This window comes from Apteryx mantelli, chromosome 16 (assembly GCF_036417845.1).
Source record: "Apteryx mantelli isolate bAptMan1 chromosome 16, bAptMan1.hap1, whole genome shotgun sequence".
Taxonomy (NCBI): Eukaryota; Metazoa; Chordata; class Aves; order Apterygiformes; family Apterygidae; genus Apteryx; species Apteryx mantelli.
The window spans coordinates 20,532,334-20,557,262 of record NC_089993.1 but is presented as its reverse complement, the minus strand read 5'-3'; the positions used below and the strand labels follow the sequence as shown (position 1 = coordinate 20,557,262).

General features: G+C 48.1%; 1 protein-coding gene across 1 annotated transcript in view; it reads left to right on the top strand.

Moving 5' to 3' along the window:
• Nucleotides 1–24,929, top strand: part of PKD1 (polycystin 1, transient receptor potential channel interacting) — a 103,631-nt gene that overhangs the window by 47,241 nt on the left and 31,461 nt on the right. Inside the window, exons 4-17 of the mRNA XM_067305968.1 lie at nt 439–608; nt 2,744–3,412; nt 4,164–4,347; nt 8,166–8,380; nt 9,548–9,660; nt 9,745–9,871; nt 11,463–11,737; nt 12,213–12,962; nt 14,352–14,483; nt 16,158–16,333; nt 16,785–16,918; nt 17,532–21,154; nt 22,190–22,336; nt 24,749–24,892. Coding sequence (XP_067162069.1) covers nt 439–608; nt 2,744–3,412; nt 4,164–4,347; nt 8,166–8,380; nt 9,548–9,660; nt 9,745–9,871; nt 11,463–11,737; nt 12,213–12,962; nt 14,352–14,483; nt 16,158–16,333; nt 16,785–16,918; nt 17,532–21,154; nt 22,190–22,336; nt 24,749–24,892 — 6,859 coding nt within the window. The remainder of the gene's footprint in view (nt 1–438; nt 609–2,743; nt 3,413–4,163; nt 4,348–8,165; nt 8,381–9,547; nt 9,661–9,744; nt 9,872–11,462; nt 11,738–12,212; nt 12,963–14,351; nt 14,484–16,157; nt 16,334–16,784; nt 16,919–17,531; nt 21,155–22,189; nt 22,337–24,748; nt 24,893–24,929) is intronic.

Here is a 24,929-nt window from a genome sequence, read left to right as displayed (position 1 = left end):
AACTGCCACATGGAAAGATTATCTTTGACTTTGCATTTCTTTTTTGACAGATCAATTTTATCCTCTTAGCTATTTTTTAATGGAGCTGTAAATAGTCTCCCTTAGCTGTAGAGGCTGCCGTTACATCCAATGGCTGTTAGATGGCAGACTATTTTAAATATAAGATTATGTCTGTAATTTGCTTCTAATTGCAACAATTATTTGTAGAGGGAAAAAAGTACTTGGAGTACTTGCCTAATTCTAGCCTCTAGAAAAATCGTGTTAATTATTGCTTGATTCCCTATTCATTAACTCCCCTAGCAGTTCTCTCCGAAGCATTTCACTGGAGTGGTGCAGATGGGAACAGTGAGGGATCTGCACATTGGTGTAATTAACACTTAGCACATGCTTCCTGTTGTCAAGTTAATGCGTAACTCTTCTCTGATCTCCCTGTTACAGAAACTTAAGTTTGAATCCATTTTTTTGTGACTGCAAACTTTCCTGGTTGCCCCGTTGGGTGGAAGACAGAAAAGTTGAAGTTATTCAGGCATCAGATACAAGATGTGCCCACCCTCCTGAAGTGGCAAACCTTTCTCTCTTCAATGTTTCATTCATCAGTGCTACTTGTGGTAAGGAACTGCAGAGGGCTCTGGTGGGTGAGATGACTAAACCAGTGGAAACAGTGAGCCCAAGGGGAGCTGACGAGCCTGTCTAGACCTCTTTATCCCTTAAGTCACTAGTTCTAATCTAATTAAACAAGTAATGGTAATGTATGACTATGCTCTGATGCCTTGAGGATAGAGTCAGTCACACCAGGGCTGAGATCAGCAAACTCATTACACACTGATCTTCAAGCAGGCATCAGATGGTTCTCACTCCTGACCTCTAGCCTTAAGCTTTCCTTCTCAAGCATTTCAGAACTTGTCTGACCTTAAGCAGGTTCTTGAAGTCTCATTGGAGTTGATGGGACCTGAGCACATGCTAATTTGAATCTTTGCAGGTGACAGCGCTCCATGTCAGGAGTGTTGAATGAACACTGCCCCGATCTAAAGACCTTCTGCTTGTGGTGCATTTCTCTGACTGCCTTGCTGGCATAAACATGGGGCAGTGTTTACTTGGCGGGAGGGGAGTGGAAGCCGAAGAAAACTAACCCCACTGGATGCTCGGCTGTCTCTCTGAGTGAGAGGGAGAGAGAGAGTGCTCCCCTCAAAGGCAGCAGTCCTCTCCTTTATTGCGTGGCAGGAAGGCACGGTGAGGAGGGGTGAAGGCGTAGGAGTTAATGGCAATCAAGGGAGCCACCTAGTGAAGTGCAGTTCTTTCCCAGAGCCGAAACCCAGGTGGTGGCTGCTCTGCTGTCCCCAGCAAAGTTACTACAGCCTTGCAGCCCCCCTGTAGTGTGCTGTTCACTGGCACAGGAGTCACTGGCACTGTTATTCCCCTTAATAATGAGTTGCTCCCCTCTTTAAGCACGGTGGTTGGTGGGGACACAGTAATGCAAGGCTGTCTTCTGGAGTAATTCAGTCTAATGGGAATGGGCTGGGGACAGGGTGCCAGCTACTGACAGCTGTCAGTGACCAGCGGTGGGCTGAGGAGCGTGACCAGGCTGGTGTTAAAAGCAAGGTAGTTCCCAGGCCACAGCCCTCCTCACAGGGGACTTTTCTTAAGAAAAGTGGGTCAGTGTTTGCAGGAAGGCCGTGAAGAAAGCTGGACAGTTGGATGGATTTGATATGGGAAGATCACGCAAGGCCAGAGCTGTTGAGATGTTTAGGGGGAAATGTTGTAGCAACGAACAGAAACAGACAAGCAAACATGGCTCGGTTGCGTGGGCAGAGTTGGACAGGAGGCGAGGCAGTCCCAGCTGGGCTGCGGCTGTGCGCAGGGCAGAGGCAGCGCGTGTGTGCTTGTGGCAGAGGAATGTCCCGCCCCTTGCAAGCCGGTGAGGGGGAAGCAAACTCAAGGGAGTGAGCGGTTGCTCTGAGAATGAGATTGTTGTGGCTACCATCGCTGTACATGCCTGTGTGTCCATGCACATGTGTGTCCGTGCTGCCTGTAGTCAGACATGCTTTGTTTCTGTGCATCCTTCCTATGAATGCCTACACATGCTTCCTTTTGCCACATACGCAAGTGGGCCTGTGTGTGCAGACTCTGTGGCATCACCTTCTTTTCTAGCACCAGATTTTATCTGCAAGTAATTGGCAAGCTCTTGGCTCTCTCCGAGGAGGAAGGTAGCTGCACTCTCTGCCCGTCTCCTGCACAGGCCTGGTGGAGAGTCCAGCAGGCATTTCGCCCATGTGTTGCCCCCAGCGTAACACTCTGTCCAACTATATTTGGTCATGGGCTTGTTGCTGGAAACCCCAGGCGCCATACAGTGCCAAGCCATGGTGCAGCAAGGAGACAACCTATTCTCCTAGTCTTGCTTAGTCACTAGTCCTCTGGGCTCCTTTGGAAGGGTCAGACCCTCAGTGGCTCCATATCCTGTGGGACTGGCAGGCTCTCCAAAGGCCCCTTTTATTTGCTGAGTGTTGCTCCTCCATAAATCTGTGTGACTGGCTTGTGATTTCTGTCATCGCTAGCCTAAAGAGATTGAAAAACTTTGATGACGGATCAAAGACTTATCAGGCAAGACTAAAAAAGGAAATGCTTGGAGTAGAAACTGTCCAGGAGAAGTTCATTCACAGAGGTGGGGTGGTGTCTCTTGAAGGGTTTCACCAAGTCATGGCTTCGCAGTGTCGTTTTGCAAGAGATCTTCTGTTCTCTCCCCCAGGAGCTCAATATATAGCATGTCTGACGAGCAACCACACGGGAGGGGCTGAATTCATCATCCTCTTCACGTCTGTTTTCCCTGGGAACCTCACTGAGGAGACCTGCAGTGCCCTCTGCTATGCCGAAGACCAGGAATATGGAGGCTTCAGCACCCAGGGGCAGTGTTTGTGTGGTACTGCCCATGAAACAAACTCTTCCTCCGGTTGTTTGCCATTTTGCACTGAGCACTTGTCCGGGCAGGCCTGTGGTGGACCCTCACTTGTCCGCTCTCCCTTCCAGGCACAGCTGCCTGTGTCTTTCACAGGACTCCAGCCCCGGTATAGCCTTCACCAGGCTGTGCTCTTCAATATCAGTATTCCCGTTGCTGTCAGCACTTTACAGTGGGAATTCGGGGACCAGTCAGAGGTTCTCAACACCACTGGGAATGCAGCTGTCCACACCTATGTCTTACCTGGACGGTACAATGTCACTGCCACCCTCTTTGTGGGCACCAAGGTCTCCTATGTGCAGGCAGAAATTGAGGTGGTGGCTTCGCCCCAAGAGATAGAGCTGCAGTGTCCTTCCTTGATCAAGACAAATGAGAGTCTGGACATACAGATCCGCAACAGAGGTGGCACTGGCCTCGCAGTGTTGTACAGTATCACTGCAGAGTCCGGAGAGCTAGGCAGAGGTAAGCAGGGTTAGCTGGGAGGCCAACAGGTGCTGGGTGAGGGAGGGGATGGCCCTGAGTGCTGGGCCTTCCAAACCCCTTCCTTTCTAATGAGGGGGAAGGTAAGATTCCTCTGTGCACTCCGTACACCCCTGCGCTTTAGCCTGGCTGATCAGGCGGTGTTTTGTTTTGTACTGTGCCAGGACCATGAGCGTACAGAGTGCAGTTCAACAGTGAATTGAATTTACTGGCTTCAGAACGAGCAGGACATTCCAGGCACCTTGCACCCCCGTTCCCTTCATTCCTTGGGTCAGTTTCATGGTATGGTTTTGCTCCCTGGTGCCAGTGTGAATTGGATCTGCCCTACATACACGTTCCTCTGTGTGCATGGGGGCCATCAGCATTTTAATAGCTCAGTGCCTTATGTCTCTGTGTCATTCCTCATACCTCTCCCTCCCTCTGGGTTAGTCTCTTTTTATGCACCCTGAAAGGGTCCCATGCGATCAGGTAAGAGATTCCAAACAGTGTGGCATGTGTATGAGGTAAGGACGGCCAGCACCACGCGTTCAACCCTGTATCACAAGCTAAGGGATGAATTGCTGATCAGGCAGCAGCAGGATGAGCCTCGACTTCGATGGGAGCCATCCCAGGGCAATGATGAGCATACAGGCTTAGCTGGTATCTTACAGCTTCTTTGGGGGCCTTGTGATTGGGTTGGGATGTGTGGGCCCATAGAAAGGACATCATGTCTGTGATTTTCTTTCTCATGCAGCAGTTCACCCCATGTGTCCCCTGGATGGCTTGGTTTTCCCGGGCAATAACCACTGCTATCAGCTAGTGGTGGAGAAGGCCGAGTGGCTGGAGGCCCAGCAGCACTGCCAGGAGCATGGCAATGGAGACCTGGCTTTTGTGAGCAGCCCTGAGATCCAGAGTTTTTTGGTTGCTCATGTGATCAGGTAAGTGATTGGGGTAAAGGCTAAGATTCCTGGGGAATGGTCTTGTGTTCCTTTGGTTACATCTGCAGAGGTGTCCAGGGGAGTGCCTGTGCGTTGCAGAGACCGGCAGCCTGCAGCCCACTGTTGTTGGTCAGGTTGGAGAGACACGTGGATCCAGGCAGAGTGCAGTACAGTACAGGGAGATGCAGGGGAAAGGCTGCTGAGTGAAGAGGAGGAATGAGCAGAGCTGAGCTTGTCTCCTTTGTTTATGGAGGGAAGAAGTGGAAAGGGGCAGAAAGACTAGAGGTTGGAACTGGGAATTGTGGGTTTGCTGCTGGTGGGCATCTTGTGCCCTGTGTTTGTGTCTGTGGGTGCATCTGAAACGCTGCAGAGAGCTGCAGCCAGGAGCAAGCAGCTCTTGGCTGAGCTGACTTTGCACCCAGGCGTTCAGCAAAATTTGCAGACCCTGGTTGGACAGTGGATGGGGTCAGGTGTTGGTGTCTGGAGGCTGTTTGGCTTCCATGGCAGAGCCTGAAGATGACCTTACAACCAACTACCTCAATGAGCAGAATCTCAGCTGGATCGTGTAGTGAGTAGAGCGGTTTGTGTTGCTATGACATCAAGCAGCCGCTGTCGCAAGGCACCAGCCCATGCTGTAATCCTGCCTCTCAGCTGGGAATCCCACATCCTCCCAGACACATGGCTGCAGCCTGAAGTGCAGACCCCTTCTCCTCTTTTTTTCCATCCTGAGAAGGAGCAGCACTCCTCCCTGAGTGCCAGGCTCCAGCAACATCTGTTCCACCTCAGGACTTGGGCTTTATAAACAGGCAGCACTGAAAGTGTCAGCTTTTGATTATATCCACCCTTCTAAATGCCCTTTCTGTAACCAGCCATCTCCAGAGGAAGACCAGGAGAGCTTTCAGAGGCCTAACAGCTCTTGTCAACACTCCCAGATGCAGATGTTGGAGATGTCCTCTTAATAAACATGGCCCAGAAAGCACATGAGAGGAGGACAGCTGCATGTGATGTAGGCTTTGAACATGCCTGCTCTAGGCCTGACAGCCCTTCTCCCCAGACTTGTATTCTTGCCCTGTTCCCTTCACACTGGGATTTATCCTGAGATAACAAACGTGGTCCCTGCTCTGGGGAAGAGGATTCTGTCCCTTCCAGCGGGTTAGGAACTGGTCATTTGGTGCACTGATTTATCAGGCATTGCGTGCAGGGCTTTTGACGGACTGCAGTGCAAGGAAATCATGAGACCTCAGAAGAGAATGAGCTGCCCAAGCTGCTTCCCAGCTGCTGCTCCACATTGTTCTCCTCCCTGGCCCCCCTTTATTTCATGTATTTATTTTATTAATCCATTCAGATAAACATGAATGAGATGGTTCCAGGATGTGATTTCCCTAGCGATAAAAGACAAATCAACCAAGCCACGGGTTTTTGGAACAAGCAGCTTCCATAGTTTCTTGTGGGAAAATGACAGAAGCAGAAATCTGTTTTCCATTAGAGCATGCAGTAGCGAGGACCTCTTTCTTCTCTCCTTTGGTCCTATCATTTGATCACCTCCCCAGGAGCAGTACGTGCTGAAACGGTTCCCTTCCCTCCTCCAGAAGCAGTGTGCTCCAACCCACCCTCCTTCCAGGGGACCCATTTTTCCCCTCTGAGCCGCCAGAGCCCCTCTCCCCTTCAGCCTCCTCAGACTTTGTTCTCCTGCTGCCCCAAGCAAGGCAGCTCATTCATTCCTCAGAGGCAGAGGAACACCCACATTTTGCTTCAAAGGAGGGTGACTAGGGCCCTCTTGTTCCTCTTTGCAAGGTAATGGATCAAGCAGTGAGGCAGGGGCCTGGAGCAATCCAGTCAGCCTTTTTCTTTTTTCTTCTTTTTTGATGACTTGCAATTAGATCATAGCTGGAATTAGAAAAGGAAAAACTATCAGATTTTACTGATGGCAGCAAACAGGCGGTTTCCTAGCCCATTCTCCCTAATCCCTGCCAGTGTTTCAGGAGCAGAGCACAGCGGTTATTTATTCTTTAATCTTATTTGCAATGAAAACTACTGATTCACAGAATAGTTATTTTCATCGTCGTTTTTCAGCATGACCTCATTAATCATTTCATCTGGCAGGAGCCTAGTGGTGGAGAGACACCAATTATATCCGTCTGCTTTTTGCAGAGCAATTGTACCATCCTGCGATTGTATCAGAGCCGAGGGGCAAGGTCATAGCAGAATCGATTGCAACCTGAAGGAGAGACTGTGGAGAAGAAGCTGGGGGTTTTGAAGGGTGCATGTTAAGGCTGTTCCCTCTAGAAATTAATATGGAACAAATGCCTCACTTTCTGTTGGGTGCAATTAAAAGCAGTTGTCCAGGCTGTTTGTGGCTATAAAAGACCACTCAACACTTTCCACCAGAATCTCTACTGAGATTCAGCCAGTTTCCAAATGTGGAAGGGATATTTCATTTTCCTAAAATGATCCTGGCAGATTCTCTTGTATGTGGGGTTCTTCTCCCTGCAGTGCTTTAGCCTCTGCTGCTGGTGTCTTGTACCCTAGAATTCACTGCATTTCAGTCGTGACTGAAGAACGCTTATTATCTTCCAGCAGCTGCCTCAAAGATCTGCCAATTTGGACAGGAGATCCCATGACTGACAGTCTGAGATTTAACGCTGCCCAGGTGCTAGTCCCATTTGTATTAGGGAAGTGACTAGTGGCAAATTTCCAGGTCTCCAGAGATGAAGCACGAGTTTTCTAAAAGACACAACTTTTTCAGACAGTTTTGTATGACTATATTATGCCTCTTCAGTCTTGACTCCATATGGGCTTAAACGTATGTGTGAGGGTCATTTAAACTCTACTGCAATCAGGCCATTTTAGCACACAACTCTCCTAAGTGGGGTCTAAGGTTCAAGGCAACCTGCTGATACTTCTTAGTATGCAGATCATCCCATTTCCCTGTATTATATGAGTTAACACCTTGACCCAGGTGTACTCAGCCACGAGAGAACTGGTCTCAGCCTTTTCAGCACCTGTGAGTTGTTGTCGGGCCTCCAGGCCCATTGGGAAGGGAGACAGGGCTGCTTGATGATGTTAGTAAACATAGCCTTGTTTGAAGGAAGTGACTCCAACTTGGGGAAGCAGAAGACCTGCAATTTGAGAGTGTCCTGGGAAATTTTAAAAAGCAAAATGAAACTCCATGGATCTCCTCTCCAGCCAGTGTCATCTCCTGCTTGTATTTCATGAGCCTCTCTGATATCTTTGTACTGTACCAGCTGTGGTTCCATTGTGGCTGGTATGAATCAGTGGTTGACAGCATGTCATGAGCTCTGTGGTGCTGGCAGTGCCTTTAACTGGGTTCTCCTGTAACTTGAGTGAGAGACCTGCATTTTGGGAACAGGGCGATTCAAGTTGTAGGCCAGCAGTCACTGAGAGTCCAAATCAGCTGCACACAGTGATCCCTGTGAGCTTTTTTTCCCTCCCAGCTCCGTTACACTGTACTATTAACATCAGCTGCTCTGTCCAGATCCTTTTGGCTCAGCTGTCCCCACGGTGTATCAGAGGGCAGATGGCTTTCTGTAACCCTTAGGACAATGGTTTGAATGGCTGGTAGACAGCAGCATGGTGTGCCGGGAAGGAGACTGTTATTAAAGAGACAGGTCCCAGTGGTAGAATGAATATTGAAATCCTTTAGTAATTAAAAATTTAAATGCAGCCAGCAGCACCCAGATGGAGCTGTTGTTGTTAAGGTTATTATTTTCATTGAGAACTATAGATGGCATCTGTCCCAGACCTTTCTAATTCTCATGATTTCCTGACATACTCTCCCTCCCCCCTTTTTTTTGAAGGAGCCTCGATGTCTGGATTGGATTCAATGATTTTGCAAGCACTGGAGCACAACAGAGTGGTGAAGGATTTAATCTGGAGAGCTGTCAGAATTGGCTGCCAGGAGAACCCCATCCATCAAATGCTGACCACTGCGTCCGGATGGGCCCAACAGGCCAGTGTAACACAGACCTGTGCATGGCCAAGCACAGCTATGTGTGCGAGTACAAGCCAAAAGGTGGGCCACGCTTCTCTCCTGCTGTCAGCTGGCATGGGTAGGTGGGTATTTAGTGGCATATGCCAAGAAGAAATAGGACTGCATGGAGAATGTCATCCAGATCATTGCCCCAGACCAAGTGGGGCTGGAGACACCCATGATATTACTAACAGATGCTTGACTGACCTACTTTGAGAAACCTGCACTGTTGGTGATTCCACTTTCCTAGGCAGCCTCAGGGTCCCCCTCAAGAAGGCCCCCAAATCTCCCTTTCTGTAGTCTAAGCTCTTTTTTGTCCCCAGAGGAGAAGGAGAACAGTTTGTTCCCCTCTTCCGTGTTTTCTGTCTCCCCTATCTTTTCCCTTGGCCTCAGCCCAAAGGGAGAACTCAGGCCACTCCAATCTTTGCCATCAATAGAAGTAGAGAGAAGAGGGAAGCTCTGGATAGAGCTTTGTAAAGAGGAGAAGAGCCAGTTCCTGCATCTTGGGTAGCCCTCTCCCTCCAGACAAAGGTGCTGGGAGAGGAGATTGACCAGGAAAATACATTCCTGTCTTCTAAACAGGACTAGAAAGCAGCAGGGGGAGGGTAAGGAGTAAGAAAGAGAAATGAGAAGGGCAGCAAATATTGGAGATGATTTGGATAAGATGGAAAGGACAGAGCTGAGAAAAGGGCCTACCGGCTCTGGAAGGAGGGACAGCATCAACTGGTTGTGTTCAGTCCCCAGAACCTGACCTGGATGTGAACAAGCCAGAGCTATTCAGTGCTGATGAAAATCAGGCGTCTCTGGCCACATTTCCTGTGGAGTCCAGGGGGAACAGGGAAGATGGGAGTGCATCTCATGCTCAAAAATTCAAAGCAAATCTTGGGGTGTTGGAAGGAAGAAATATTTTCAGAGTTTCTAGAAGTCAAAATTGATGAGAATTGCACTGTTTACTGCACTGAGAATTGCACTAATTCTGCAAGCATTAATTATGCAGGATGGGAAAGAAATCAAAACATCTGTAAGAAGAAGAAAGTAGCTACAGTGTTACAGCAGCTGCTTCTCCAGTAAAGCTGTAGTTACAGATTTTTGAGTGGGCCAAGCCCCATTAATGCTCTGCTGTGCAAGCAAGCATGAGCAGGGTGGGGGAACAGCTGCAGGCCTTGCTGAGTCTCACAGGCTTTGTTCAATTATGTCCCTTATAAACAGGAATTCTCTTAAATGCTGAAAACTTTTATGTGGGAGACCCTGTGTTTGACACACACGAGGCTGTGAAAAATGTGACAGAAGATGTACTGTCAGCTCCATTGCAAGCTATGGAGGTAAGAAAGGTTTGTGCATCCTACTGCTGCAGACGGAGCCCAGAGAGACCCAGGTATGTGAGAGCCTTGGGTTTCGTTTTGCAGGTGATGGTGTTCCCTGAGCTGGCATTCAGGCACGAAGGGGTTTTGACTGCCCTGGAGTTTGTGACACAGGAACTGCATCAGCCCATTCAAGTGAAGTTCCAGGTGCATAGACCGACACACAGAGAAGGTGAGACATCTCCTCTCAACACTTTCAGTAGTTTTACTGCTGATGTCACCAGGGCCATGTCAAACTGAGTGCGTGTGACCTCTCTGTTTAAAGCAGAAGGTCTAAACTGACCTTAAAGGCTCAGAGATTTGGTTCTATTTTTGAGGAGTCTCAAATACAAAGTCTGTGGTTGTATAGTTAAATAGCCTGAGGTTGCCTTGGAGAAATGGGTGTCCTGGAGAAGTGTATAGAGGGAAAAGCTGAGTGGATGAACTTTACATCAACCAGTCTGTTTAGAAAGGAGCAGAGCACAACTGCATTGATCAAAGCCAGAGTAAAAATGGTCCTGTTGGAGCCAACCAGAACAACTGTGAAATTGAAAGACATTTCTAGGTGGAGAGGCGGTTGCAGAGGAACAATGAATAGAGGACATCTGTGCAACTCAGTAATAGTTCTTCATCAGCTATGGAAAGGAGAACAGTGAAAGATTGACATGGGGACTGCAGATTCTGGACCTGCAGCTGTAACAGGGATGGTACAAACCCTCTTTGACTGCCCAGCTGACTGCACTGCTGAGAATGTCTCATCTCCCATCACTTCCGCGACAGAAGTCCCAAAACAAGCATTTTTGTTTCCTTAGACACCCTGAGGAATTTCCAGTTTTCCCTGTGATCATCTCTGTTTAGACAAGAGATCTCTCTTGCACTCATGAACCTTCATGTAAGGACAGTTCCAGGCAATTTTGACCCTCAGTTCTGAGTTAAAGCAGAATCTGTGAACTGGGCATCACGGAGTGGTAGTTATAGAAATGTACAGGCTTCTGTTTCCATTTAGTTTGAGCTGACCAGCAGCTGACATTTAGGGATGATATTTCTTCCCCACAAGGATCCCAAATGGTTTCTCACAGCTTTGTTAACTGTCTTAATGCATGAAGTCCAGCTGGAGCGTAAGGAACGTGTAGAGTGAATACATCTTCTAAGCTATACTTTTCATTTTACTGGAGAAGACTGGACACATCAAATTGGAATGCATTCTGGTCCATCTGGCCCCATAGGTTAACAAGGAAGAACATTTTCCTGAGCCCCTTTCTTCCTGATGGATGAGATAATCTAATAAGCCTTTGATTCCTTGTACAACAGCTCAATAGTCACAGTTTTGGCAACAATTAATTTTGCAGCAATAATGTTTGCTATGGCCATACGGTTGGCTGGTTACAAAAGGATACTTTTGACACTGAAAAACTGATATTTTGACATTAACCTAAGAAAAGTAACTTAATGTGTTTTCAGTGTCAAAGCCAGCTCTGCTTTTGCTTGGGCCAGCTTTCACTTGAACATAGATCTCTTTTAGATTGCAAATTGGCTCATTCTCATGGAGAAGTGACTAACTTGTTTTTTTAATAATCTTCGCACCTTTGTGAAATTTTCCATTAGAACAGACACCTTTGTCTTAAATAGTGCCAGGATGCAGTTACAGCTTTTGCTAAGAGTGGAGCTATCTTCAGTCAAAGTTTAAAAAAAAAAAAAAAAGTGAATTTGGAGTGAAGGGGAAGTGCACTAGAAGTGTTGTTTGTCAGAATGGTGAGCTTTGCTTTCTCTTTCATTTCTTCCAGACTACCAGAAGGGGAATGATACATACCCATTCCACACTTCTCAGGATGATGGGAACTGGACTCTACTTGAATGTCCTACTGGTTTCCAGTGGTGTCATTTGACTAATTTGTGCTTGTCACTGAACAACTGCTGCAACACAACAGAGTGCACCAACAGTTCTCTTGCCAGCAGTCCCATCCCTGTTTCCCTTCAGCACAATGAAAGCCAACTTAGTTATGAACTCGTCAAGGAATTTCTCTTTACAATACCAGCTGGCCCTTCTTCCCCATATCTGGTCAGTGTTTATTAGCTGCAGTAACCAGTGAATAGGTGGAGCAGTTTTCTCTGAGTGCTTTGGGTACAATAAGAATTGTTCCCAATTTGCACATGGAGAAACTGAAGTCCATTCAAATGAAATGATTTGCCCAGTGTCACACAGAGAATACATGGCAGGCCTGGCACAGAGCTCAGGCCACCACTTCATCTCTTCCCCTCTCTAAGCTGGGGACTGCCCCCCAGTAATTTGTTGCAATAGTACGGTTCGCCAAAAGGTTCTGTTTCAAGTTTTGTGCAAATTCCCTGGGCTATTCTCCTTGCATTTAAGGAGTGGAGAAGTAGCATAAAGCTGACTTGCATGTTAGCACATTTGATTCAAAATGGCTAAGGAGAATATAGTAAATCCAGCTGTCTTGCCCAAGCAACAGTTGGGTGCTGAGTGCTCAGAACTTGGTGTATCTTCTCTTATGCATAAATGTCTCCTCTCTTTGCAGATCACGTTCAGAGAAGAAAATATCTTTGTCAGGGCCAAGGATGTCTTCAGTATTCAGCACAATGCAGGCAGGGGCTTACTCCTCCAGTGCCAGCCAAGTACCAGCTCCCCTTACAGACTCAACTTCTTAAGCACAAACTCTTCAGATTGGGCACGTGGCCTGTCTGCCAGCTTCACCAGTGCCACCTGGACAAACAACACCATTTGCTCTCTCAGGGTTCGTTATGCCGAGGAACAGCTGGTTCCAATGATCAGCCCCCACAATGCGGGACTGGAGCATCCAGGACGCTACACAGTCAGAGCCAGCGTGGACAACGGGGTCTTCAGTGCCAATCTGTCCTGCAGTTTCTGGGTCACTTCCTGGGTGTCAGGCCTGCGTGTCATCCACCCCCCTCCTCAAGGCGGCAAGGTCTATGTACCATCCAACCACACTACCCTGGTAGTCAAACTGTCCTCGGGGGTGAATGCGACAGCCAGCTGGCTGGGAGACAATCATTCCTTCCCCTTCGAAGGGGCCTGCCCAGCAGCTGTTGCACCACTGACGGCAGACTGTGCTAGAGAGACCAACGACACCTGGTTTGCTGTGGTCAGCCTGAGTGGCCTCAGGGAGGGCCTGAGCACCCATGTGCTTGTTGCAGAGAATGCTGTGAGCTCCCAGAACATCACTGTCACAGTGAAAGTGGAGGAGCCCATCCGTGGACTAAGAGCCACCCCTGACCCCGAGAGCAGAGTCCTGCTAAACACACGAGTGGTGAGTCATTACTGCTGCTTTTAATTCATTGGTAGCATTTTCAGCCTTTAAGGCTGGTGGTGTGGGTTTGACTGATAAGGAGGATCAGGGCTGTGTTCCGCACTGGTCAAGGTGGAGCACTGCTTGCTGCTAAGTGCTGGCTCACATGCCCCCGCAGTCAGCACCACTGCAGATACATGCATGTGCCAGAAAACATTGATGCTTTCAAGAAGGAGGGCAGCTCAGCTGTATGCTCATTTTAATCCCTTCAGAGGGAAGGCAATGCTTCCTGCTAGGGGAATACTGGCTTTCCATTTGCCCAGGGGGTTGCTCAGAAAACCAGATGCATTATCAAAGGCCAGTGTTCACCTACCTTTGACTTGTCAAGGTAGTTACTCCCTTGGCATTTTGATTTGCTCGACTGAAACCTTCTACCAGCTGGCTGAAACTATAAACATGTTTCATCCATCCATCAAATTCTTGGACTTTTATTCTGGTGTCTGTGGTCTTTTTTTCTCAAAACCCTATCCCCAGAGCTACAGGCAAGCCCTAGGAACCTGTTTGATACCTACTCATCGTATCTGTCAAATGCTCTGTTCAGTCTTTCACTGCTTATGGCAGAACCCTGTGCCTGCAATGCCTGTTAGTCTCAGGCTCCCTGGCTGCCGCAATCTATGCAGGAAACACTGTAGGAGTGAGGAGGGGCCTGCCCTGTTCAGTGCAGATTAACCATTTTAGCCTTTGGGTCAAGCATCATCAAGGGACTAGGATCAGAGACTTGGCTTAGTGTAGCTAAAGCTGAGTTGTTTCTCCAAGGATATCAGAAGTTTTTTTAGCCTGTGAGAAAAAGACCTCATCACAAGAGCAGAACAGTGGGTGTGGAGGTAGGTGGTGTGGGTTCTGCTCCCAGCTCTGTTGTTGATTTATGGAGTCTGGGTCTGCATTTCTCTGTCAGAAGACAAAGACAGAGAGGATCATGCACCTCGGAGTCATGCTCTGAGAGCTCTGCCTTACAGGTGCCTGATGCTACTCCCTTCAAAGTGACGTGGAAATACGGAAATAATAGACTTTCTGGAGCAACCTGCAGACTAAGACTGTCACATTTCAGAGTAGAATAGTGCTGTGGAGAGAATGAACGGCAAAATGCAGCAGAATTATCATCAGAACAGGAAGTTTTATATACTTTACATATGCTTTTATAAAACCTTACACTGCAGCATAGTGAGGCAGTAAAGGAAGTTTTTCCCTACATAGTAAAGGAGGTGGGAAGTTTTTTTCCCTGCATAGGCTCAGCCACAGAATACTACTCAGTCTGGCTCTGTTTCCTCTCTGATTCAGCTGGAGATCTTCTGAGAAGCAGTGTGCATGCTTTTCTCCCGTGCTAGTATAAAGTGTCCTCATGCCTTTCAGAGCTATGTCCCCATGATGGAAGCCGGGTCAGATGTGACTTTCCGATGGACGGTAGATGATAAGCCATCTTTCACTTTTTACAATGTTGTCTTCAACGTTATCTACCAAAGCCCAGCTGTATACAAGCTTTCGGTAAGCCAAGGCCTTTCCCATAACACCATTTCAATTCTGGGTTTCCATTTCATCCCACAAACTGAGCAGGAAGAGCAGAAGGTAGAGGAGAAGGCAGAGGTTTCTTGCAGCTGTCCTGCCCTACTCAGGAGCTGTCAATAGTGCAGGTTTATGCTGGGTGCTGCAGTTGACTTGAGGTTTTCAGTGTAGCTACTAAGGAGCTCTTGTCTGCTATTTCTCACTGGGCTGCTCTTGCAAACACAAATAGCAAGAGTTTCTTCTTGTGGCCTTCTATACTGCTGGCTTGACTCTCTTCCTCGTTTTGCTTTCTTCTCTTTTCTCCATATTCTCCATTCTGTCCACAGAGTCTCTCCCCTCATTGCTCTCCAGCAGGACAGAGGCAGTGAGCCCCACTGCAGGGTGCCCGAGTGCCACTTTGCTATGTGGGAGATGTGGGTTCAGAACCAGGCAGAGGCAGTATGGGCTGGGCAGAGCTTCTGCTACAAGCTATTCTGGTCTCTGTCTTGTTCTCTTTCTGCTGGTGCAGACAGGAACATTGGGTTTTGTCATGACCCCAAAAGAACGATAGAGCAGAGACCCTGGGCAGAGGGAGGTATCTGTTGTGGAATAGCAACTTATCTCTAGCCAGAACATCCTTCTGTATCATACCCTGTACTGTGGTGCACAGAGTCCTACTCTGGCTCCAAGCTGCTTGATTATGTTTGCAGGGTAACTACTGGCTTCCTGAAGAGAAGGACTCTGAAGGCAGAGTAGCACTAATTTGCTGGGTGCAGCACTATGCCAATGAGTCTGGATTGCTTCTACTTACGGAACCGACAAGGTTGCGTGAGCCTGGGGTTCCCTCGTTTCAGTGTAACAGATTCACAGAAGCCTAGGCACAAACCTCTCTTACTTCTGTCTTCTGGGGTGAGAGGACTCTACTCCACTGGGTGTGAAGAATCCCTTCTGTCAGCCGCTGAACTCTCCTACAGGAGAGGAGGTCGTAAGATGCCTTGTCATTAGGGGCCGCATCAGTGTTACATGCCTAGATAATCTTGTTTATCCCACTCTACTTCTGTCAGGTCCCTTCAGTCTCTTGTCTGTCCATACTTGCTTTCCCTCCTCTTCCCACCTTTGCTCTCCGTCTCTGTGCCTGCTACACCCAGGCTGCTGGAGCTGCACTTGGCACTCTTGGTTTTGTGAAGTCCCTCCCATCCCCACTCTCTGTGCCTGGAGCCATGCACCTGCCACTGTCCCAAGGAATCCAGGTGGCTGTTGCTCCCTCAGTGTCAGCGAGTGCCTGTGCACAGCAGCTGGAGACAGTGTGCAGGGCACACACAGAAGGGGCAAAAGAATGATCAGCAAGTTCAGGGCCAGAGCAGTGTCAGAACGAGAAGTTCTCCCTGTCCTCTTGCTGGGTAGAACTAATCATGTCTTGAACTAACTTAGCAGTGGAGCTGTGATGGTTCCAACAAGAGGTGGCTTCTCCAGGTAGGTGAGCTTCCAGTCTATGCTGCTTTCCAGTGCCATTCAGGCTATTGCTTCTGCCTTCCTGTCCCACAGGCTACTCTTCTCTGACCTAACCTGCTCACCTCCATGGGGGGACCTCTTCAGTACAGTGAAGCCCCACTCTCAGGAGAGGGCAGCACGGCAAGGTGATCCCAAATGCATTCTTTGTCCCACTGTCCTTCCCAGCTCACCGCCTCCAACCACGTCAGTAACTTTACGGTCAATTACAATGTCACGGTGGAGATGATGAATAAGATGAAGAACCTGACTGTATTGGGTATCCTGCCGGTCCTCCCTCAGAACAGCACTGTGGAGCTTACAGCACGAGTTCAGATTGATTCAGCTGTGGATGCTATGTTCCTGTGAGTCCTTTGCAAGTTGCCCAAACTTAGGGTCTTGCTGTGCATGGCTTACCAGTCTTGCCTGCATTATTTCTCTCTTTGGGGCCAACTGATTTCAAATGGCCAGTTCTTCAGATACTGTCTTGTTCAGTTGAAATTCCTGGAAGTGTGGTTTAGCCTCACTGGCTGGGACCTATACTTAAGGCCTGAAATAATTCTCTTTTATAGGATTGCAACACTGGTTTAATATTGAGTTCCTCTGTTTCTTACCAGTGATGTACTCCTATCTCAGTCACAGTTCTGCAGAGTTAGCACAGCTGTTGCTTTGATACTTGGCATTATGATTCCCCAGGGTGTTCCTGATAACCCGAGCCCTGAGCCTGAAGGACAACCCTGAAACCAGGAAAGGATTCCCCTGGATTTCCTTTGTTCTGCCATTGTACAGCATAACATGGTTTGTGTGTTTCTCCAGGTGGGATTTTGGAGATGGTGTCCAGGAGACACACCAGTTCAAACCTCCTTACAACAAGTCTTTCCTTGTGCCTGATCCCAGTGTCCATGAGGTTGTAGTAGAGCACAATGTATCACACACCTATCAAGACCCAGGTATGTTCAGACCAGCTCTCTGGAGAAGAAGGGGCTCAGATACTTTTGTTGCATGGGGTTACAAGACCAAGGACTTCAAAGGTGTCCGGGCACCTTCAAATGAAAGAATGGCTTGAAAGTCGTTGTCTTGTTCCTGAGCAAACTGCCAGCAGAGTGATGGGAAGTCACTACCGGGTGCCATCATCTATAGCTCTGTTTCCAGAACAAGTTTGTCCACACTGTAAGAAAAAGGTCCACAGCGCACAGTCCCCTTTCTGGACAGTCTCAGCAGATAGACTAGTGGCTGGTGAGCTCTTAGCTTCCGTGCTGGTGGGAGGTGGGCTAGGGAGCGCTGCTAGGGGGAGCAAGAGCGGGTCCTGTTGTGTGAGTGAACAGAAAGAAAATCAGTTTTTTGCATCTGTCAGACTGGCTTGTTACTTGGTATTTGATCCTTACATGCACAGCCTAGCTGTAATTCCTGCTGGTCCTGGAATGCAAGAGAGAAACACAATGCAGGAACAGAGTATCTCACTTGAATCCCCTGTCACACTCCCCAAACTACTGCACTACTGAGAAAGCTGTTGCACAAGCACTTCCTACATGACTGTTCTTTTTCTGCTCTCTTCCTATGCAGGTGAATATGCCCTAGTGGTTCTAGTGTCAAACCAGTTCGAGAACCTCACCCACGTGACCCCAGTTCACGTCCATAGTTATTTGATTGAAGTGAAGATGGAAACAGATGAGGATGTTCTAGTTGTGAGCCGTCCAGTCACCTTCAGAGCCAATCCACTGCCGTCTCTTTATGGCGTTGTCTACACGTGGGACTTCGGGGATGGGTCCTCACTGTTTACAGAGAGCCAGCCTACTGCGACATACAGCTACCCCAGAAGAGGGGTGTACAACATCACCTTGACAGTGAACAACACCATAAGCAGTGTGGAGACAGTTGAGAGTTACCAAGTGTTTGAAGAGATAACTGGGCTCCATGTTTCTGCAGACGAGGCAGCAGAGCTGGGTGCAACTGTAACCCTTAATGCTTCAGTGCAGACAGGGGACAGTATCACCTGGATATTTGATATGGGGGATGGAACCGTGCTGAGGAGCTATGTGCCAGTGGTAGAACACGTGTACATAAAGGACATCAACTGCACTGTGAACGTGACAGCTGTGAATCCTGTGAACTCTGTCTCCCAAATTGTGCCTATTCGGATATTTGTCCTGGAAGTACTCAAAATAGAGCCTACCTCTTGCATCCTTGAGCATCCGGATGTGCAGCTCACTGCATATGTGACAGGGAATCCTGATGAATACATCTTTGATTGGACCTTTGGGGACGGTTCATCCAACGTCACAATCAGTGGGGACCCTGTTGTGATGCACAACTTCACCCGAAGTGGGACATTCCCCCTCTCCCTGACTCTCTCAAGCAGGTTTAACAAGGCTCACTATTTCACCACTGTTTGTGTGGAGCCAGAAATAGTCAATGTCACGCTTCTTCCTTCCAAGCAGTTTGTGAGGCTTGGTGAGGAAAGCAGTTTCCAGGTCAGTGCCATGCCTCTCTATCAGTACCGCTACCGTTGGGATTTTGGGAACAATGAGTCCACTAGATCGAGTGGGACTGAAGTCAGCTACACCTATAAGAACACAGGGGTCTTTCTGGTCACAGTGACTGTCTCCAACAATGTCTCATTCAACAATGACACAGCATTTGTGGAAGTCCAAGAACCAGTTGGGGTAGCAAAGATTGAATATAATGGAACCAGGGTTTTGGAGCTGAACCAGATCTACCTGTTCTCTGCCAGCATGAATGGAACCAAAGTGAGTTACCATTGGGACTTTGGAGATGGTACTACCCAGCCTGGCCAAATCACTACCCACTCCTACAACAACACAGGCTGTTACACTGTTAGTGTGACAGGCCAGAATGACGTGAGCTTCAATGAGACCAGGATCAATGTCACAGTGAAACGTCGGCTCCAGGGGCTTACCATCAATGCCAGCAGGACAGTGGTGCCATTAAATGGTTCAGTGAGTTTTGTAGCCACGCTTGTAGCTGGCAGTGCCATCCGCTACTCTTGGATCCTGTGTGACCGGTGCACTCCCATCCAAGGCTCCTCCACAATTTCCTACACCTTCCGATCTGTGGGCACATTCAATGTCATTGTGACAGCAGAGAACGAGATCAGCTCTTTGCAGGACAGCATCTACGTCTATGTCCTGGAGCAGATTGAAGGCCTGCAGGTGGCTAGTAGCGACCTGGTGGAGGATGTCTATTTCCCAACTAACAAAACACTCCATTTGCAGGCAGTGGTGAGGGAGGGGACGAACATCTCGTACAGCTGGGTAGCCCAAAAGGATGGTAATGCTGTGCAGACCTTCACTGGGAAAACCTTCTCCTTGAGTGTCGTAGAAGCTGGAAATTACACTGTATATCTGAAAGCCACTAACATGCTGGGTTGTGCAACTGCTAACAGGACGCTGGAGTTCATTGAAAGCATTGGCCTTCTAAAGCCTTCTGCCTTCCCCAACCCAGCTGCTATTAATGCCTCTGTTAACATAAGTACCACCATAACCAGTGGCACTGGCATCATGTATTTTTGGTCCTTGGAGGATGGCTTCTCTCTTGTTACCTCTGAACCATTTATTATACACTCCTTCCAAAGCCCTGGAGCTATAGAGGTCATCATTGAAGCATCAAACAAGCTGGATTCCACCAATGCAACAATTTATGTCCATGTAGAGGAGGTCATAGAGGGACTGAATATAGGGACTGCGGAGCCAGACTGTAGATACGTCTCATCAGGTTCGACAGTGGTCTTTGAGGGGGAGCTGCAGAAGGGGACTGAAGTGACATGGCTTTGGGAGGTGCCAAATGGCACACTGACCGGCCAGTCTGTGGCAGTCATGTTTCCTACAGCAGGGTTTTATACGGTTTATCTGAACGCATCAAATAACATCAGCTGGGCTCTGGCCAGCAGAAATATCTCTGTGCTGGACAGAATTCAAGGGCTGGAGGTTTTTGCCAGCAAGAAGGTGGTAGAGCCAGGGGAACAGGTTACCTTTGTGATCAGGATGTTGTCGGGTACCTCTGTGAGTTACTTGGTGAGCATAAGTGGGGACTACTCTGTGGTGCTCAATGGGTCCACGTACACACATGAGTTCACCAAGAGTGGCGATTACTTGGTGACTGTGACAGTGCAGAACCAAATCAGCATTGCCCATGCCCAGGTGCTCATCGCAGTCTTGGAGGCCATCCGCGATGTCAGGCTCCTGAACTGCTGCGAGCAAGGCATACCAACAGGCACAGAGAAGATCTTCAGTGCCCAGGTGGGGAGCGGCTCTCGTGTGTCATTCTCTTGGCAGTTCTCCCTGAGGAAAGAGCAGGGCTGCTCTGTGGTCACCATGGCAGGAGAGAGTGTTTCTTACACTCCAGAAGCTGCAGGGCTGCTTGAGATTCACCTCAATGCCTTCAATGACTTGGGAGGTATCAATATCACCAGAACCATCCAGGTCCAAGACCCAATAGTCCAAGTCTCCCTCACTGCCTCCAATGCCTTTGTCAACAGGACAGCGCTGTTTGAAGCGGCAGTGGTGCCAAGCGGCAGGGGTGTTGAGTTCTTGTGGACCTTTGGGGATGGCTCTTCCACTCAAATGACTAGGGTGGCAGTGGCCAACTATTCTTACCTGAGCCCTGGGGATTACCTGGTGGAGGTGAATGCCACCAATCTCATCAGCTTCTTCATAGCCCATCTTACCATCACTGTCAAAGTGTTGGAGTGTGAAGAGCCAGAGGTGGAGTTAGCCTTGCCCCCTCAAGTAGTCATGAAACGGTCCCAGAGGAACTACCTAGAGGCACAGATTGATCTACGAGGCTGCATCAAATACCAGACAGAGCATCTGTGGGAGATATATCGAGCACCCAGCTGTCTGCACTTGGATGACTCCAGCAGGATCCATCTGCCAAGCGTTGATGTGAACAGGCCCCAGCTAGTTATACCGAAGCTTGCTCTAGAAGTCGGAAACTACTGTTTCATCTTTATTGTCTCCTTCGGAGATACCCCACTGTCCAAAAGCATCTTTGCCAATGTGACCGTGATACCCAGTAAACTGGTCCCAATCATTGATGGGGGTTCATACCGTGTATGGTCCAATACTCAGGACTTAGTCTTGGATGGGAAGAAATCCTATGACCCAAACTTGGATGATGGTGAACAGACTCCGTTGTTTTACCAGTGGTCTTGTACATCCTCCTCCAAGGTAAGAGCATTTGTGCACAGCCACAGAGTGTGATCATTTGGGAGTGCCAACTGCATGTCAGCTCCAATATACACATTTGTGTCTGGGTTGAAATGGTGTTGAGGGGACCTTTTGTGAGCATCTTTAACTAAGCTGCTTGGGAAGGAGGGCTGCAGAGGTTACCCATTTCCCAGTTGAGGAGGATGGCACAAAAATTGCTGTGGAGTGTTTTGCGATGCAGTCTCTTGCAGTCCACTGCTGCATGCCATCCCTATGCACTTCGGAAGTATTTGCACTGGATGCTGTGGCATTCACATTGCTGCCTCCTCTGTACCTGGCCTCTGGTGCACAGTTTTAGTGCAGCTGCTTCCATAACCTGAAGGAATTACAGAGATGCCAATTGCAGGGCTCCGGTCCCTCTCCCGTTAATAGTTAAATGCCTCTGATTTCAGCAGAGGCCAAAGTTAGGCTTTGGAGGGGCAACCACAAATAGCGGTCACTGTGGTACACAAGCAGGTCACTGTTTTTTTCATCTTCACACACTGAAATGGTCTTTCTGTACAGTGATAAAAGGGCAGGGACCCTTTCTTTCACATTCTTATGGGAGATCCTCCTCAGGAGTATTGAACAGGATTGAACACAGAGTTGTTTTGCTTACAAAAGGTCACTGCTTTCTATCTTAACCGCTATAAAGTGGAATGATGTGGAGTGTGTGGATTAGACTTTGAGTTTCATATGATCTTTTTGTGTTGCTTGACTTATTTTTGCAATATTTATAAACTATTTAGTAAAGAATTATTTGGTATAAAATAAGAATTTGAAACTCAGCTGAAATACAGAGGTGTTCCCAGTGCTATTTACTAACCTGACAAATAGGATAATGTGCTTTACTGACCAGACACCACCCTGTTTCTCCCACCCCTGGCAGTGGCATTGCAGAGTAAGATCTGTAACAGTAACTTGATACTGGGTGAACCTGAATGTTTGGGCTGTTGACTAACCCAATGTGCACCCATACCAAGGAGAGTTTGAAAGTTCTTTTCTCCTTGCAAGCAGAGCTCGGCTGCAGGGTGCTCTCTGAATTTCAGTGCCATGGGAGGAATTGTCACCATTCCCAAAGCTGTATTAGAAGCAGATGTGGAGTATACATTCGACCTCACTGTCTGGAAGGCGGGTATGAATCGCGAGGCAACAAATCAAACCGTACGTACCACAGAAAACTATTGCTCTCAGTCCTTGTGCGCCTGTCGCTGGGCACAGCCAACTTGGAAGTCCATGGCCCTTTTCCTAAGGAAGGTTCCAGAGAAGAGTGCTGCTGGTTTAGGACTGTGCCCCACCAAAAGTGACTCCCACCAGCTGCTTCCCCTGGTCTGATCCCAGAGCCAGTGCCAATTTACCTAGGGAGAGCTACCACTATCCAGCTACACCAATCAACAAGAGAAAGCGGGGGGGAGAGAGACCTCAGGGCATCATTGGGGCTCCATAACTGATGCCGTCCAGGTCCTTGGCAGGAATAGACACAGGTGTTTCAGTGATATATTCATCTTACACTGTTTTGGGCAGCACTTCTTGCTTGTCTTGCCAAGTCCTTTTAGCTTCTTCCTTCCTTTAGACCTGCATTAGTCTCACTCTGTGCAGACACTGCACTGATGACCCAGCCCTGAACAGTACTGGCCACAGTTACTGGGCCTGGTAGTCTGCAGCAGAGATGTGCTGTAGCAGAGCATCAAAGGAGTCCATGGGCAGTAGCCATTCCACCACTGTGTGCAGTCCCAGGCTCTTTACACTTCACAACACTGGGCTCTTCCCTGATTTTTGCCCGGAGATCTTTCTATGACTTGATATTTGATTTCACTGTCAACAGTTCTTCTCTTCTCTCCTCCTGAATTTTTTTAAGGGAAGATTCTTTTAAGTGCATGTTGTTTATGTCAAATTAAACCTAACACTAACGCATCTGCAGTCCGACAGCACTTATGGTTTATGTCAGAAACATTCATCGCGGTGCGTTTGGCAATTAGAGATATAGTTAGTCTGAAAGTGGAAACTCTTACAGCCTGGGTTTTAAACCAAAGCTGGAGGATAAAAAGAAAAAAATTAAATTGATAGTCTTTCAAGGACATTCCGTACTATCTGGTTTCCATGCATGAGCGCAAAACAATGATTCCAGTGTCATAGGAAATTTGCAAATACTGTAGGAATGAATGAAGCTTCAATGCTCTCCGGCTTAATGCTGTGGAATATTTCTCCTCTTTTAAAAGCCTGCCATATTAAACAATCTCTTCAGTATTGCCTTTCTTTGAATTCAGAATATTCATTATGCCAGGGCAGAGGGCTCTGTCAAATGCTAGACAGCCTTGTTTCCTAGGGGATTAAAGGAATTTAAACAAAATATAGGAGTCATAGCACAATAGCCATTGTGTCTGAAAGACTGGTTCTTCTAAAGCGCTCATCTCTCAGAGAGCTTTGCTGGGGAGGTGTGGTAGAGGTCTTGAGATGTACAGATTAGATCAGAACTGAAAGTCTGGGATAACATGCCACTCTCTCGAAAAGCTGGTTCTTCCAGGCCATGGAGCAAAATGCATTTGAGGCACAGTGGGAGTTGTGCTCTCTAGCTATTTTTATCATCATTCCTGTCTTTCAAGGGCATAAGTAGTGTCAGAAATACTGACTGTTCTGCAGTGAGCTATGAACAGTGCACTCAAGAGCCCAAGGGTCAGGTCCTGAAATGCAACGTGCAACTCTAGGCCAGGCTCCGTAGATCAGAGCAGGAGAGGGGGAGGCAGCCTCAGCTGCAAGACTGAAGGGGCTGTACACTGCCTTTGCATGGGAAGGAACATCCTATGTAAACCCTGGCTTGTCCTGGATCCTCTGTTATTCTGGACTGTAAATGCTTTCCATTTAGCAACCCTTTGGGTCAAGGACAAGGACCACAGCCCAGCACTCCTGTGTCCCCTGCAGAATTGCCATAGTCCCACTGGGTCAGCCTCTCCACAGCTGCAGAGACTGGGCCAAGAGTTTGGCTCCCAGAAAACAAAGGAGAGTTGCATTCGCTTCCTGGGGCAGGTGCTCCCCAGATGTTTGATCTGCACTTGATGGAGGCTTTCCTCCCATTTAGACTTTTCCTTTCTTCCAAACTGTAACAGGGATTCCATTTTTTCGGGTAAGAGTTGTCCTGAGGTGATCAATATAGCAAAATGCTTCAGTTAGCATCATCCCCACCCAACAGGACAAGCAGACCTCACTGGGAATCCAGCACAGGGTACCAGACAGACATTTTCAAAGTGATTTGAGTTGTTAAAAAATGTAAATCAAGTAAACCCCGAATTACCTAGATTAGCCCAGCTTGGTGTTGGGTGGATCTCAAAAGTCAGTGGCAGAAAGACTAGCCTGTAGGTGGTGGACACTTTGCCGTGGCAGTGTAAGACAAGTAATGTGGCTTAAGTCTGACACGAAATCCTTCAGAAATTCCTTTCTGCTGTATCCTTAGTACAGATTGAGCTGGGGCAGGGTGGATTCCTGTTTGAAGAACCAGATACTGGGATGTCTGCTTACTTTGTTAGATCTCTGTATTTTTGTCCCCAGCCTCTCTGATCTCCCGATCCCTTACTTTCCCAGGTATTCATCAAGAGGGGAGGGGTCCCTATCGTGTCCCTGGAGTGTGTTTCCTGCAAGGCTCAGTCTGTCTATGAAGTCAGCAAGAGCTCCTACGTCTACCTGGAGGGGACCTGCCAGAACTGTCACAATGACTCCAAACTTGGGGTAACGTCATAAATAAAAATCTGGTCTCTGACCATCT